This window comes from Denticeps clupeoides, chromosome 3, assembly GCF_900700375.1.
Source record: "Denticeps clupeoides chromosome 3, fDenClu1.1, whole genome shotgun sequence".
NCBI classification, from domain to species: Eukaryota; Metazoa; Chordata; class Actinopteri; order Clupeiformes; family Denticipitidae; genus Denticeps; species Denticeps clupeoides.
The window spans coordinates 18,690,162-18,706,112 of NC_041709.1; the positions used below are offsets into that span (position 1 = coordinate 18,690,162).

General features: G+C 46.8%; 1 protein-coding gene, 1 non-coding gene and 1 pseudogene across 5 annotated transcripts in view; all 3 read left to right on the forward strand.

The window, feature by feature from the left end:
- The window catches only part of sdk1b (sidekick cell adhesion molecule 1b), a 188,268-nt gene that overhangs the window by 84,946 nt on the left and 87,371 nt on the right, over positions 1–15,951 (forward strand). For 3 of the 4 annotated variants that reach the window (XM_028973286.1, XM_028973287.1, XM_028973288.1), the window contains exons 3-5: positions 2,610–2,716; positions 3,744–3,891; positions 11,811–11,944. In XM_028973286.1, coding sequence (XP_028829119.1) covers positions 2,610–2,716; positions 3,744–3,891; positions 11,811–11,944 — 389 coding nt within the window. Of the gene's footprint in view, positions 1–912; positions 1,010–2,609; positions 2,717–3,743; positions 3,892–11,810; positions 11,945–15,951 lie in introns of those variants that run through there. The other variant, XM_028973289.1, reaches the window with a different exon arrangement.
- On the forward strand, positions 5,974–6,153 carry LOC114787256 (uncharacterized; annotated as a pseudogene).
- On the forward strand, positions 6,910–7,070 carry LOC114787254 (U1 spliceosomal RNA). The gene has a single exon (XR_003749383.1). It is a non-coding gene; the product is annotated as a U1 spliceosomal RNA (small nuclear RNA).

Sequence of the window (15,951 nt, forward strand, 5' to 3'; positions counted from 1 at the left end):
ATGAACTGTTTTTTCCACAGGTGGTCTCCAATTAATCCAGTATGTGTTCCACAGTGAATGCCGGGCCCCCCTCGATGATGCACGGTAGAGCAGGGTTAAGAGCTGGAGGATGCAGAGGTGAGGTGAGGAAGGTTTCAAACTGCTGACATGGAAGATGGAATGCACCCAGATAGTAGAAGGCAGTTGCAGACTATAAGTCACCGGATTGATGCGGCTGATGATCCGGAAGGGACAGATGAACCAGGGGGTCATGTGTGGAGAGCCATACCCTGTTACTCACCTGGAAGCGTGGTCGCCCGGGATGTCGTCTGTCATATTGGATGGCAGAGCATGGGTTCCGTCTATTCCAGATTAGCAGTCATGCGGCGGGGACCCCTCCTGCCGGTACCTGGTGGGTAAAGATGGCTAGTTGGTATCCGTAGCATACCTCAAATGGGCGGTGGCCATTGGCTGAAGAAATCTGTAGGTTGTTGGAGAGCTCTGCCCACATCAGGTACCGGGGCCATGTCTGTTGGTGGTCAGCGACGAAGCACTACAGGAACACCAGCTGCTGGTTGGTCCTCTCTGTCTGGCCGTTGGTCTGGGGATGATGACCCAAGGAGAGGCTGCAGGTGGTGTGGAGGAGACGACAGAATGAGGTGAATTGGGATCCCTGTCCAGGGGGAACCCATAACGATGACGTGCTGAAGGAGCAGGTTAGCAGTGTTGACCGAAGATGGGAGTCCTGGAAGGATGACCAGGTGAACCGCTTTGGAGAATTGAGTCACAAAGGTGAGGATGGTGTTCATGCTCTCCGCTGTGGGAAGATGATGTGGGTCCAGGGACGATGAGGTACTGGAAGCTGTTGGAGTGGACCAGCAGGTGGACTGATGGGATTGTGAGTCCCACAAAGGCTGTGGTTTTGCACTTCTGTGTCCCACATTTCAGGACAGCAGGAAGAACCAGAAGAGCTGGAGAGAGTGTGGATAGAGTGGCCGTGGTCCCAGCTGATCTGACCACCCTGAACCAGGTAGATGGTGCAGTGATGAGTCGCGCAGTACGCACACAAACCTTCCTGGTATCCTTGTTCCCTCTCAGTGGCTGTGAGGGCAGGCCGGCCCAGTTGCATGGGTTCCCCCAAACTGTCAGGGCATGTGATGATGGGTCGAGGTGGTGAAGGTGGTGTCCTGGGAGGACAAGGAGCCGTGGTGGTGTGACTGCACCACCAGATGCACCAGCAGATGGCGGTCGATCCGCAGCGCAAGTTGAACCAGGACATTGAAGGTGGCCAGTATCTCCCGGCTCACCATCTCACTGCAGATCTGAAGAGCAAGAGCTTCATAGAAGAGGGTCCCAGAGGATGTGGGGGTCCATTTGGGACTTGGCGGCCAGCGTCCGGAACCTTGCTGCAAGGTGGCTGACTGACCAGGAGCCCAACCATGGGTGAATGGGTGGCCTTTCATTACATGGGGCTGCGCCTCTCACCTACCAGGTCTTTAATTCATCTAAGAAGGCCTGGTATGTGAGAGGCGCAGCCCCAGGTAATGAAAGGCAAGCCGCCACCCACTCAGCCGCTTGTCCACTCAGAAGTGACATGAGCAGGGCGATCAGGCTATGGGAGGAGGGGTACCGGCTGGGCTGTAACTCAAAAATGAGAGCAAGAGTAGGCCTCCTGGCCGTTAAAGCCAATTCATGTAGACGCCTGCAACAAACATCTAATGACCATGGCCTAGCGGGACACCTGGTCACATAAAGCAGCAAAATCCGCTGGGTTACTGTTTGGCTCTGTCATTCTGTCAGTCCCACACATGGCGAGGAAACAGAAAGGAAGAGCGCATGTTGGAGGAGACAAGAAACCCGTTTGTCAAAATAAACGTGAGTCAGTCTCTGCCGGTTTGCTCTGCGAGCGCGAGTCAGCCAGAGCTGAAACAACCGTAGTTGTTGGCATTCGTGTAATCAAGATCAGGAAAAACACAGGACCGTTAAAGATGACAAGGTAAGGATTGGTCTTGCTTGGTTTTAGATGAAAGAAGCCGTGTGGTGGTAGGTTGTTAGTTGGCAAGCCAGAAAATGACAGAGAACCGACGACAGGTGGGCGGCTGATTAAATATGCTCACGTCACTCATCTCCGTGTTCCTGGTGCATGTGAACGGCATCACGTGACGAAGACATCTGATATATTTATGTTTGCACAGTTTGTAAAAAATGTCATTTTTGAACAAATATAATTCAGAATTTGGTACTTTTGTGGCCAACTGTGCTTAAAATGTTTTATGGGGTGGCCTGAACAGTTTGTACATTATACAGTCTTTGGATTTATGACAAGTCATTTTTTACATCATGAAATTGAAAGTAATTTTTTACTTTTACTCAATTAAATTTGTATATCTTTTTACTTTTACTTGAGGATAATTTAAGCAAAGTAAAGATATTTTTACTTAATAATTTTTTTTTTTTTATACTTTTTTCACCTCCGGTTGTGCTGCAGACATGTTGTTTTTACATGTTGTGAGTAGGTTATTGGGTCTCATATCTCTTTATTTTTGTCCCTGTCACCTCTCTCTCCACCCACCTTTACTCACGCCCTTCCCTGACTTCCTCCATCCCTTCCCTTCCATCTGTCACTGCAGGCTCTCCATCGCCTCTCTGAAGCCAGCTGACGCGGGGGTCTATCAGTGTGTGGTCAGGAACAGGATGGGTGCTCTCATACAGAGGAGGGCAGACGTGCAAGTGGCCTGTAAGTGATGGGATCCGTCTGTGTGTATATTTCTGTGTGTCTGTGTGTTGTTCTCAAATGTCTGATGGAGCACACAGGTGACACGCTTGAATGTTTTCACACATCGGCAGGGTGCTGATTTAGACTAGATGGGCTGAGAAAGCACTTAGTGGATACAAACACACACACTTATACAAAATGTTCCCAAAACACACAAATATGTACACAAACACAAATGTCACTCACAGACATGTGACATGTCCTCCAGATCCTGGTTGGTAAAAGTGTGAAAAATCGTCCTCATCCTGAATGACAGCAGTAATTGTTAAGGCTAAATTCAGACTAAATGCAACACACTTCAAATGACATAATGTTCTGGCTTGTAATCAAGTATTATGGCTTTGTACTGCTTTGCTGAGGGGCAATGACGGGTCAAACACTATGTGACCTTTCACCCCAACAGGACTTTTGGGTTTCTAAAACATGAAAATAAAAGAATAAATAAGAATTGCAGAATGTCTCTGGCATTTTCGTGTCCTGCAATTTCATTGAATGGACCTCGCTGGCTGCAGTCTTCAAGCAGTCTTTGACCGTGTTCACAACTCCAAATTGGCCATCACCAGTGAATCGTTGGTTTGTCTTCAATCTGGGTTTTTGAACAGCAACCATTGATGACATCAAAATCAGGCTTCAAATTGTGAAGGCTTAAGAAACAGAACTTCACTGTTCTTCTGCTCTATTCAGGGAAAACACGCTGCACTCGATTGAAGTGCATCGCACAAGAGTGTTATAGCTGTTATAGCAGCTTTACGAACGTCAGCAAGACATGAGTCAACACTGTCAACACATGATTAAATAAATCATACAACCCTGCAATCTCGCACACACACTTCTCCACTTTATCTCTGTCATCAAACACACTCAAACACACAGAGTTTAAACCATTCATTCTCTTCCCTTCTTCGTTTCCCTCCTTTTGCTTTCCCATCTTCTTTAACCTCCTGCACCATTCTTTCATATATTGAATTTCTTTTTCTCTCTCTCTCAGTTATGGGCAGTTTTGTTGACCTGGAACAGAGGAAGACCATTGGACAGGGCCGGGCAGCAGTTTTAGCCCCGCCTTTCATTCCTAGCTTTCCACGTCCCCAGGTCACATGGTACAGAGACGGACACAAGATCATCCCCAGCAACCGAGTGTGAGTGACTATACACACACACACACACACACACAAGCGCACACACAGTTATCAGGTTTGTCTCCTGTCTATTATCACCCCTTCAGATTTCTATTCATGTCTTCACTATGCATGCACAGACACCTACCATCTACTGAGAGTTCACACGCACACACACCCACAAAGGAAAGGCTAGGTGTTAAATATGTAAATAGATATGCAGAGACACGCCCGGCCTCTCTTTAGACACCTAATAACACTTAAGTCCAGACCAGAATCAGACAGAATGTTTCAAACTGGAACTTCCAGATTAATTGAAATTTACAGAGACATTTTGGTATAAGACATAAATATTAATTCTGCATTACAAAACATTACAGTAGTATAATGTTTTAATACTTTTTTCCCTAACCACCCTTAGAAGCCAGTCAGTCACATAGTTGCCATGGCACACAGATTTGGTTTGGTTGGCTGTAGAGATTACTTCTTCCTTGTAAGAAAGTTGGATTAAATGTCTGATCAATAAATACATGTATGTGTATGTGTGTGAGTGTGTGTGTGTGTGTGTGTGTGATCGTGCATATCGTGTTTGTATAATTGAGTACCATTGAGAAACTTCTGGAAGGGCAGTTTTAATCTGTCGGTTTGGAGAAATTTCCCTTTGAACTCAGAAAGCTGTTAAGACTCTTACAAAAGCTGCAGGGAGAAGGAAGCAGAAGGAAGGAATGAAAAGGGGTAAAAGTAAAGAAAGGAATAATAAGAAGAGAAAAAAAGAACATCTGAGGCTGCAGACACGAGAAAAAGGAGCAAAGTGGTACTGTTGAGAGAGAGAGAGAAATGAAATGAATTGTACAGATTGATAAGGTGATTGGCAGGGTCATACCTTGGGGTCAATCTCTTATTTTCCGGTACATTTGGAGACCAAAGAGCCAATTCAATTATCAGAAAGAGATGTGGGGGAGGGGAAGCGACATGCAGCATCAGCTGCGTCAGACTGGCAGCTGGTAAAGTGGAGACGCAGTGAAGAAATGAAAATAAGGTATGTATGTAAAGTAAATATAGTAATAAAGTAAAGTACGGATGAAAAATATAAATATGTACTGTGTTGTGTGTTAGTGATTTATGTGTCTTTGATTTAGATGAAATGTCCATGATTTAATGGCAATGGTTATGTAATTGCTTTTCCTGTGCATGTGTGTGCATGCTTGTGCACACTGTCCTATTTGGTATTGTTTTTTTTGGTCTGGATTGTTTTGTCCTGAATAAATTGTAATAATAATCATGATAATATTATTAATAATAAAACGCTACACTTCAAATGCCTGTGCTACGGATTCTCAGAATACAATAAAAAATATGTGTGCTACTGGAACCTCGTCACTCCAAATGGCCCTCAGCAGAATTCATTATTTCGTCCCAAGCTGAAGGTTCTTCACTGAGATGAGGAACGTGCAGCAGGCCGGACACTCAGATTATAACAACAGCATGAAGAGAAAGCGAGAGGGTGGTCTGATGGAGGAAGAGATGACAGATTATTCTGTTTCTTCAGCAGAGGTGTCATACCTCCTAGACACGTCAGACACAGAAATTCCATTTCAGTCCAGGCATGAAGACATCCTTTACAAATTTTCTTCCTGACCGTGTCTGTTGGTGTTCGGCTCTTCATGCTTTTCTGGGCAGCAGGGCTTGTCACAATGTGGTGGCCTGGATTTAGGTTCCAATTCGGCTTCTGTGTACAGTTGCCTTGTTGTCTCTCATGGCTTTCCTCTGGATGCTGCAGGTCAATCAGTGATCCTAGGCTTTGCACTGGCCAGCCAATGCCTTCAAATCCCTGTAATGATGCATTTCACAGTATATAAAAAATGAAAATTACACCGTTGGGAGGAGCAGGCCCTCTTCCTGCCCATCTCGACTTGATCCCCCTTTGCCACTCTGGGGACTGGAGGTGGACCCTGGCCCACCCTCCTCACCAGCTGCAGAGACGGATTTCGGTGTACAGGTTGCCTGAGGGGCCGGAGTCGCTGCCATGCAGAGAGCAATCGGAGGATGCGGGTCTTCCAGAGCCAGGCAGGACCAGCAGTGGTGGTCTAGCAGGGCAGTTGTGGCCTAGCGGGGCAGTGGTGACCTAGCAGTTAAGAAAGTGGCCCTGTAATCGGAAGGTTGCCAACCCGCCAAGCTCATCCATTGCACTCTGGCTGTGCTGGCCCCTGCGAATTCCCCAAATGTGGGAATCTCAACTGCATAATTTCTGGTAGTGGGGGACTATGTTCGCACTCTCCCCTGAGAAGCAGTGGTGGCCTAGTGGTTAAGGAAGTTGCCCCGTAATCAGAAGGTTGCCGGTTCGAGTGTGCCACTGAGCAAAGCACCGTCCCCACACACTGCTCCCCGGGCGCTAAATGCAGAGGACACATTTCACTGTGTGCACCGTGTGCTGTGCGGCTGTGTATCACAATGACAATCACTTCACTTTCACTTTCAATGGCTGTAGTGCCGGGGCCCTGTGGGACCACCGGGAGTGGCGGCTGATCATCAGGTCCTAATCGCTCCCACCTCTGGCTTATTGAGTAGCGGCGATTCATGTTAAATACAGAGACCAGCAGCAGGATGATGCGGCTTCATTAATTCGATCATGGACTTTGGTTTCTGTTTATGTTTTTGACATCTTGTCACAGGCCTACGGGTTAGTTTGAGTTTTTTTTTGGCCATCATGCTGTTTTCATTTGTTGTTTTTAAAAATCTTTTTTTGCCACAATGCCTCGCTCCTGCACTTCCTTCACCCCTCCACCCGAGTCGTGGCTTCTTCTTCGAGGAAATTCAGATCCTGTTTACATATTTTCTTTTTTTATTATAAAATGAATAAGTTTTGTCTTTTTTTTAATTTAATCATTATGATGTATTTTGTGTAGACGGCTGTTACAACAAAATGTGGACTGTGAGCACTTTTTGGATGCACTGGATTACCAATAAATTGTCACATGAAAAGTACGGTGCAGATAGAAAGATTGAATGTAGCGAAGTACCATAACTGCAATTTCGCCTTTATTTTTGCGAGTGTAGAACCGTGATCGAGAAGGCTGTTCACCCAGGGCCAAGCTCATCCATTGCACTCCGGCTGTGCTGGCCCCTGCGAATTCCCCAAAAGTGGGAATCTCAACTGCATAATTTCTGGTAGTGGGGGACTGTATTCACACTCTCTCCTGAGAGGCAGTGGTGGCCTAGCGGTTAAGGAAGTTGCCCCGTAATCAGAAGGTTGCCGGTTCGAATCCCGATCTGCCAAGGCGTCACTGAGGTGCCACTGAGCAAAGCACCGTCCCCACACACTGCTCCCCGGGCGCCTGTCATGGCTGCACACTGCTCACCAAGGGTGAAGGGTTAATCACTGTGTGCACCGTGTGCTGTGCTGCCGTGTATCAAAATGACAATCACTTCACTTAATTAATCACTTAATCACTTAATAATTAACAGCTGATGCTGGTACACCCATCCTTGCAGATGCTCATCTTAGAAAGGGAGAAGAAGATCATTTTAACTTTGAGTCGAGGGGTTGAGAGGAGCCGAGTCAAGTTGGAGGAACGCCTGGGCGGTGCTGATTATATGCTGATATTCACCCAGTTCCACATTCTTATCTTTCGTGAAGTCATATGACATAAATGTATTTATGTATGTTTTAAACGTGATTGAACAATGCATGAGTATTTTAGGGTTTCATGATGATATTGTTTGCTCATTATGACACACAAAAGGGGACTGTTCATTTAAGACATGTTTACACCTACAGGAAATTCCATGATTTAGGTTGACAGAGCATGCAGGTGGCAGGATATGATGCAGGATTTTTTTTTTACAGCATCTCACCATCTTAATTCACTGGCATCTTCTTGGTTTAAATGAGTCGTCTCCTTTAGCCTTGGTTGTTTGTATTCCGCTGGTTTCACGCCAGGCACATAACATCATCAACACGCCCACTCACGCGCTGTGAATTTGCCTGCTGCATTCAGACATGAGCTCAGTCAGACATTACACAGCCTCTGTAGTAGAGAGCTGGCGTGGGGAAGTCCAGCCAGTGTCTAGTCCGTCCGATTCGGATATTTGCATTCTTTCAATAAGCCCCAGTGGGAAATGTCTGGATAAGTTCAGGGTAGTCTGAAAACTCTCTCTCACACACACAGACAGTAATGAGACATGCGCTTAATTATGTTTAATCATGTTTACTGTAATTAGTGGGGATGTGTTACTCATCGTAAACTATGTGTTTTCATTCTTACTTCACACATGCACACACATGCTTTTACGTCTTTGTGAGGACGTAGAATAATTGATTAATAAGTATTTAGCGTAATGTATAATAAATAATGTGTGTATTGTAAATATTTGATGAAGAAGCAGCTTTATTTCTACAGCACCCGTCTTTCAGCCATGAAATGCAGCTCACCGATATCAAGAATCATTACGCTAATATAAATATATGATAAAAAAGAATAATAAAAAATGGCAGAAATAACAGGCAATATAAAAATCTAAAGTAAAACAAGTAAGAAAAAGATTTTTAAAACAAGGAATTGATTATTTCTCTCTGACTGCTATGGTTAATGTATTCCAAAGTTCTGGAATAAAATTTAAATGAAAAAATGTCATGAAGCTGCATGCCTACTATATTTCTGACTCTGGTTAGTGGGTAACAAGACTGAGGCAAATCTGTTGGCATTTTCACTGTTAAGTACCAGCAGAACGTCCCAACTTTTCAGAGCTTAGAGTTTTCCTGTAAGAAGGACCACATCTAAGTCACAAAAAGGACACATAGAAAATGTACCAGCACCATATTTCTGTGATTCTCACATCAGAGCCATGCTGTTATATCATTACTGTCTGGGCGAGTGCCATTTCACACAGGTTTTCTTATAAAGACATAGCTGTGACTTACAGTGAGAGTGTCAGTGTTCTGCCAAGGAGTAAGTGCCACCTTTCATATAAAGAGTGACATCATGAGTGCACGAAAAGCCATTTAGACCCGTGATCTTTATTAAAGGTAGAACACTTCCTTGTCATGTAGACGCAGCTGGATCCTGTCAGCCTCAGTGTCTGTAGTATGTCAGAGCAGCTCTGCCTGTGGGACCTGTGACATGTATGAATTTTGACGTGTTTATGAAATATGTCATTCCTTTATTTGCTGATTTGTTTTTTTTTCATGTTCTTCAGCGAAGCAAAGCATTTTGATGTCAGATACATGCCAGATATCTGGCACACGTGGCATTTACCATACAGCTCTGTGTGTGTGGAGTGTGTTTCTCACGCCTGAGACAGGCATTCCAGCTGCCTCACTGATGCTCTCACTGAAGTCTCATAACAGAGTTACCCTGTTAACAGTTACCATGTTAATGGTCCTCTCGAAACAATGACAGCCACAATCACATTACTGTCACATTACTTCTGTGTCTCATTGTTGGTAATTCAGTTGCAAATCCTTCATGATTCAACCACAAAAACCACAATGCTCCACCTTTTTCAGTACCAAGATATGGTTTGAGGAACAGAATGTGGTACACAATGATTCCATAAGCATGTGGTGACTGTTCATAAGTTTGCCTTCATGCAATCAGAAATATTGTACTTATGATTTCCAAGCACATGGTTGGTCATACAAGTTCATATTTATTAATGCTTTCCAGGTTGCACCTATTCGCATGTGTGCTGATCCTGATCACCCACATGGGCCGCCTATTAGGTTTGGCCCATTAAGTTTTTTCGTTACTAACCTTCACTCTGCCATCACACAATTTTTTAAATTAAAACCTGCTTGCTTCACCTGACATGGGCATGACACCGCGTTACTGTCTTGTGACTTGGCAAGTGACTTGTATTATTAAATGCTGTAAGCCAGTAAATTTCAGAAATATATAGATGTTAGATGAACATCATTGCTTCATTGTTTTCACTTGTCTTCTTAGAATTAAATCTCCAGTGGCACTATGACATTACATGTAGTTTCATTAAGAAACTACTACTTTCTGTTGCGTTGTAATTATTTCTGTTACCCAAAACGTGATATTTCATTCAGTTTTTTTATGAACAGCATATACAATGGGAGGAGCCTAATTATTGACAGCACTCATGCTCGCTACTTCCTTATTCTGGACTACCCATCAATCATTGGGCTTTGTCTTTCTTGTTTAATTCATTTTAATTATGTAAATTCTGCAGACGTGTGTTTGACCTTACACTAGTGAACAATGCCCAAACTTAGTGCCAATTGAAAAACAGTGCCCTCAGTCACCAAAAATGAAACCAACCAATGACAGTCGCTCAACGGCTGTAAGAGATTCAGCAGAAACATTTCTCCGTGGGGGCCTTGTGCCTCTGCTTTTACCAACAACTGATTTCTATATTCTGCACCTGCTTACCACAGAAAATCTCGAGCCCCGCCGAGGAGCATCTCATCTGTCTGACCAGTCTTCACTGGTGACAGCCAGGCAGCGACAGAGCCTTTCTCCAAGCCTCAACATTGTTTGTCACTGTTGGGAAATGTAATTGCAAGCAAAACATCTTGATAACGGCTGATGGGGGGCCAGCAGCCATGCAGCAAGGCTGACAACATTCAGACCAGTCTGGAATAAAACAGCACAGTCATTGAAAACAAGTTAGCGCCGTATGGCAACTATAACAAAGCTTGTTAGCAGGTTAATAGTTTCATATTTGGACATTGGAAATGTCAAATCACAAGAAAGTCGTGCACTGTTAAGTCATGCACTGTTCACTTTCTCATAATGATTAACAACAATATCCCGCAGAATTCAGGCCATGCATACTTAAGCTCTTATTCAGCTTGGTTTTTTTTAAGGAAAAAATGATTTTATTAAGTTGATATAATGGAATTTGGCATTGAATCCAAATTAAACACATTATTCTAACATGATCAAAAAATTTCTTGCTGTGTTGTCATTTGGTGGTTACCACAGAACAGTTGACTAAAGTGGCTTCAGATGTTTGGTTTCTAATTAATAATGTACCGAGGCACCACCCAGTAGCCATGAACAGAAGAACCACCAAGCATGTGGGCCTGTTACCACGATTTTAGAGTCCACTCAGCTTTTTCTGGTTTGTGGATTGTGGAACTCTTGGTCTTTAAAAACTTGCACACACTTGGTTTATCGTTTTGTTAAGTGTAGTTCCACAATTCATTTTAAATCAGATAGTTCTGTTCAATTTCTGTGAACATGGTCCTGTTTGTGCTCCGGTGTTTTATTACTTCTGTAAGTTACATACACACTAGGTGTCAAGCTTTACTCTTAACCTCACTGGGGCTCATCACTGTGGTAACAGTCATCGCAGTAGTAACTGTACAGGTTTTATTTTGAGATTTGAACCTGCAGTCTTACGGTTATTTTTGCTGTAAAGAAATTGCGATATGAAATTTTTATTTCGTCTTAAACTGAGTCATCACTTTCAGTCAGTTCACAAATACTCAGTTTCAGCTTTTCTTTTTTTCCTGAAGTTGCTCCACACAGTAAATCTCTATCAATATTTATGAGTGGAGATGTGTGTGTGTGTGTGAGGGTACAATTTTTGTCAAACTGTCTATAAAAGAAAACTGTGTGTGTGTGTGTGTGTGTGTGTGTGTGTGTGTCTGGTCAGTAATTCTATGCGGTGTGAAATGTTGAGGGTGTCTGAAATGCTTGAGTGTATTGATCTGTGTGCTGAGTTGTGGAATGAGAAATTGAGGGGGTTGATGCCAAAACCCATTTACAGAGAAAGAGAGGAGGAGGAGGGGGGTTAGGAAGTTAGTAAGTGAAGTTTCATTTCTTTAAAGTTTCTGAAGCTGTAAGATACTATTAGACTGTTTCCAACTACTGCTGCTATTAATAATACAAATCTGAAATAACTTCTCATAAAACATCTTACAGTGACATTTTTATGTAATGCAATTTTAATTTCTTCATTTTCAGAGCAATAACAATGGATAACCAGCTGGTTGTCTTGGCCACGTCGGCAGCAGACGCGGGCCGCTACTCAGTTCAGGCTGTGAACGAACGAAACGGGGAGAACAAAACCAGCCCGTCAGTGTACCTGAGCATTTCAGGTAAGTAGCTACCTCAGAACTATAGTCAAAGTCAAAGTCAGCTTTATTGTCAATTCTGCCACATGTACAGGACATGCAGAGAATTGAAATTTCGTTACTCTCAGACCCATGGTGCTTACAAGTAACATTAAATCTAAAACAGTAACATTAAATACAAAGGTATAAATACAATTTTAACACAATATACAAATAAGGGCACATGGTGGGGAGTGCAAACCATGTAGTGCAACAGAGCTAGTAAGTATAAAAGTGACAAAGTGGCAAAGTGAGGTAGTTGGCAGACCAATGCTGCACAGAGTGACTGGTGCACGGTCAGTTTGTGTGTGTGTGTGTGTGTGTGTGTGTTAGAGTTCAGAAAGTTTGTGGAGCAGAAGAGGGGAGTGAGGGGAGTGGGGGCAGAGCGGGGAGAGAGTTGAGTTCCCTGACAGCCTGATGGGTGAAGCTGTCCTTCAGTCTGCTGGTCTTGGCCTGGAGACTCCACAGTCTCCTCCCTGATGGCAGCAGGCTGAAGAAAGTTTGTATTGGATGGGTGGGATCAGCTGCTATGCAGAGGGCTTTTTTGGTGAGGCATGTGCTGTAGATGTCTGGGAGGGAGGGGAGAGGGACACCGATGATTCTCTCAGCTGCTCTGACTATGCGTTGGAGAGTTTTTTGGCAGGACGCATTGCAGGCTCCAAACCACACAGTGATGCAGCTAGACAGGATGCTCTCGATGGTTCCTCAGTAGAATGTGTACATGATGGGGGCTGGTGCTCTTGCTCTACTTAGTTTGTGGAGGACGTAGAGACGCTGCTGTGCTTGCTTGGCCAGTGCAGTGGTGTTATTTGTCCAGGAGAGATCCTCAGTGATGTGCACACCCAGGAACTTGGTGCTGCTCAGTCTCTCCACAGATGCACCATTGATGGTCAGAGGAGCATGCTGAGTATTTCCTCACCTGAAGTCAACAACAATCTCTTTCGTCTTCTCCACATTCAGAGAGAGATTGTTGTCTCTGCACCACGTGGCCAGGTGGCTCACCTCGCTTCTGGCCACGTGGTGCGGAGACAATATATTCTGTATATATTCTATTTTCAATTAAAAAAAAACTTTCCCAGAATTTGTGCTGTAGAAAGGGGTGATGTCAGGAATTTGTACTCATGTTTGTAGATCCATTAAACTAGATTTCTATTAGTGGATCATGAAAACAGCAATATTGTGTTTCTTCTTCCTTTCAATTTTTTTCTAGCAAAAGGGCGCTAGCTCAAAAAAATTGAGTAGAGAAAAAATAACTTTTTCTTTTTGACAGACTTGATTTCTTTTTTCGAACCTGCCAATTATCCAAGAGGCCTGCAGAACAGAGAGCTGGCATTGGAGTTTGTGTGTGTGTGTCACTTCATGGAAATAATTTCCTTTTTAATTACCGTTTCAAATGAGTATGGACAGATATGAGAATACCCAACACCAAAAGGAAAAAAAGAACCTGAAATAAGAAAAAAAAAATCACTTTAAGGCTCTTGTCTATTTAATGTCTTAAATTTGACTGCCTGTAGTGGAGGACAGAAGTTCAGAACTGTCAGTCTTGTCAGTTGCTGTCAGGATTGCCTGCAGCTGGGCTCCACACCGGAAGCCAATCCTGATGCCCCATAAATGCCGGAAGTTTCTGCCCGTTCGGGGTCGCTGGCATTTTCGTGAACTCTCTGCACGAACTTGACCTGATTTAGTTTTATGTGTTTTGAGTTCTGGCAATCGCCACACGCCTACGGGTTAGTTTCAGTTCATTATTTACGTTAAACTGTTTTCGGCCACCGCGCCATTGTTTCTTTGTATTTCGTTATTGTTTGTTATAATAAAACCCCCTTCCCAGCATGTCAGACCTCTGCGCTTCCTTCCCCCGTAAGTCCGTAGTCGTGACAGAATGCCAGCGACCCCCCCCAAAAGCGCAGAGGTGGAAGCAGAGGAGAAGAAACGCCGCGAAAGACGCAGCCCGGCGCGGCGAACGCGGACGCCAGGGGAGAGACGCGCCGCCTGTTCTGGTCGAGCGTTTTCTCCCCGAGAAGCCGTGGTACGCGGCGCCGCGTGATGACGTCACCCCCGGGAAACTCCGCGAAACCCGGAAGCGACAACGTCGGCGGGTGAGTGGGCGGAGCGAGGACGTTGGCGTCGGCAGCAGCGAGGAAGTGACGTGGGCAGCGAGCGCAGAAGATGCGACCCCCACGATCTTCGCCATGTCGAGCCAAGAACTCTGCGCTCTGCTGGCAAGGCTCCCCGTGGACTGGGACGACACGGACGACGACGAGAGCACGGGAGACGAGAGTTGGGCTCCGCCCATCGCGCCAGTCTGCGATCGTCGCAAGGTCCGTGGGACCCACGTCACTTCCAGGGGGGTGAGAAGCGGCAACAACGGCGGCGTTCCTCCAGCGAGGAGGTGGGCAGCCTCCAGCCCGAATGGCCAGAGTACTGCCCATGGGAGCTTATCGCGCCATGGGTCCAGGATGTCCGCAGGGTGGACGACCCTTGGAGTCACCGGTGGGAGGACACGGATGACGAAAGCGATGATGACGTGGATTTTCGGTGGGCGGTCGTTGCCGGGATGGCTCCGCCCAGCGTGCGCGTCCGAGATCATCGCGGCGTCCGTGATGACCCATGTGACTTCCGGGGGTACGAGGTGGACACGGACGACGACCAGGATGACGCCGTTTGGGCAGTCGGTGCCGGGATGGCTCCGCCCATCGCGCCCATCCAGGATCGTCACGAGGTCCGTGGAGACCCACGTCCCTCCCAGCAGTGTGAGGAAAGCTGGTGGAACAGGGCGACGGGAGGTCGCCAGCCAGCAACTGCGCTGCCGGGACTGCCTCGCAGGGAATCCTCCATTCCTGCTCCAGTCGCCGACCCGCCTTCCCTCTGCCCGGACGTTCCCCAGCGAAATGGCAGCGCAGCACCAGCGCCCACACCTGCTGGAGAAGACGTCCACCCCCCTCCACACCACACACCTACCACCATCTCCAGCGCCGTGCCCAGCCCCGTGTGGGACAGCCCAATTGTCCCGGGACCCTTCAGTGGGGCAGCAGACACTGATAAGACCACCACCATCCTCTCGTGTCTGCTTGGGTCAGCATGGGGCTGGAGCGCAGCCCTCTGGCAGCAGGGAGAGACAGACCGCAGTTTTCGGGACTTCCAGCAGAGACTGAGGGCGGAGTTTGATCGGCCAGAGCCTGAGCCAGGGATCGAACTCTGCCCCTCCACCACATCCAGCGCCAGTCAGGATCCGGGGCAAGAAGACCAAGCACTGGCGGGCGACGAGAAGGTTGCGCCTCCCGAGATCCTGGCTGTGCCCCCTGAGGAGGTCCCGGAGTGCTCAGAGAGGGAACTAGACAACCCTCTCTTCTGTCTGTCTCTGTCTGTGTGTGTGTGCGTGGCATATGTGTCCGTATGTCGCCCCCACTTCCCCTCTTTGTGTCCACCAGATGGCGACCCAGCCGCGGAGCCGAACCCCAGGGAGGAGGTTCCTGACCCGAATGTGCTGGTCCAAGGCGAGGTGGACAAGCCCCAAGGTACCCCTAAGTCCAGCCGGGGGGGGGGTGCTCCCCCAAAGAATTTTTTGGGGGGGTGCAGTTCGGGTTGGGGACTCCTCCTGAGGGGAGGGGAGGTGGGGAAGCGATGGAGCTGGGTCCTCCGGTAGCCAGTGAGGAGGGCAGGCCAGGCATGGGCCTGCGTCTACCTCCAGAAGGGTGGAGCGCCATAGAGCCCCCGGGTAGGCATGAGGACCCAGCTGGGACAGGCAGGAAGAGGGCCTGCTTGTCCCAACGGACGCAGAAGGGGCTAGCCGGATGGTCTGGCAATGCCCCCCCCTTGGCACCAGGGCCGTGCAGCGAGAGGGGCTGCATAGTCCCAGAAGGCACCAGCCTGGGGTGCCTGGAACAGTCGCCAGAGGCTCTGGGACAATCTCCCTGCGCGGTGCAGGGGGTGACACAAGAAGTGTCAGAGGGGATGTGTGGAGACAGGGCCCACACATACCCAGATGGATCGGC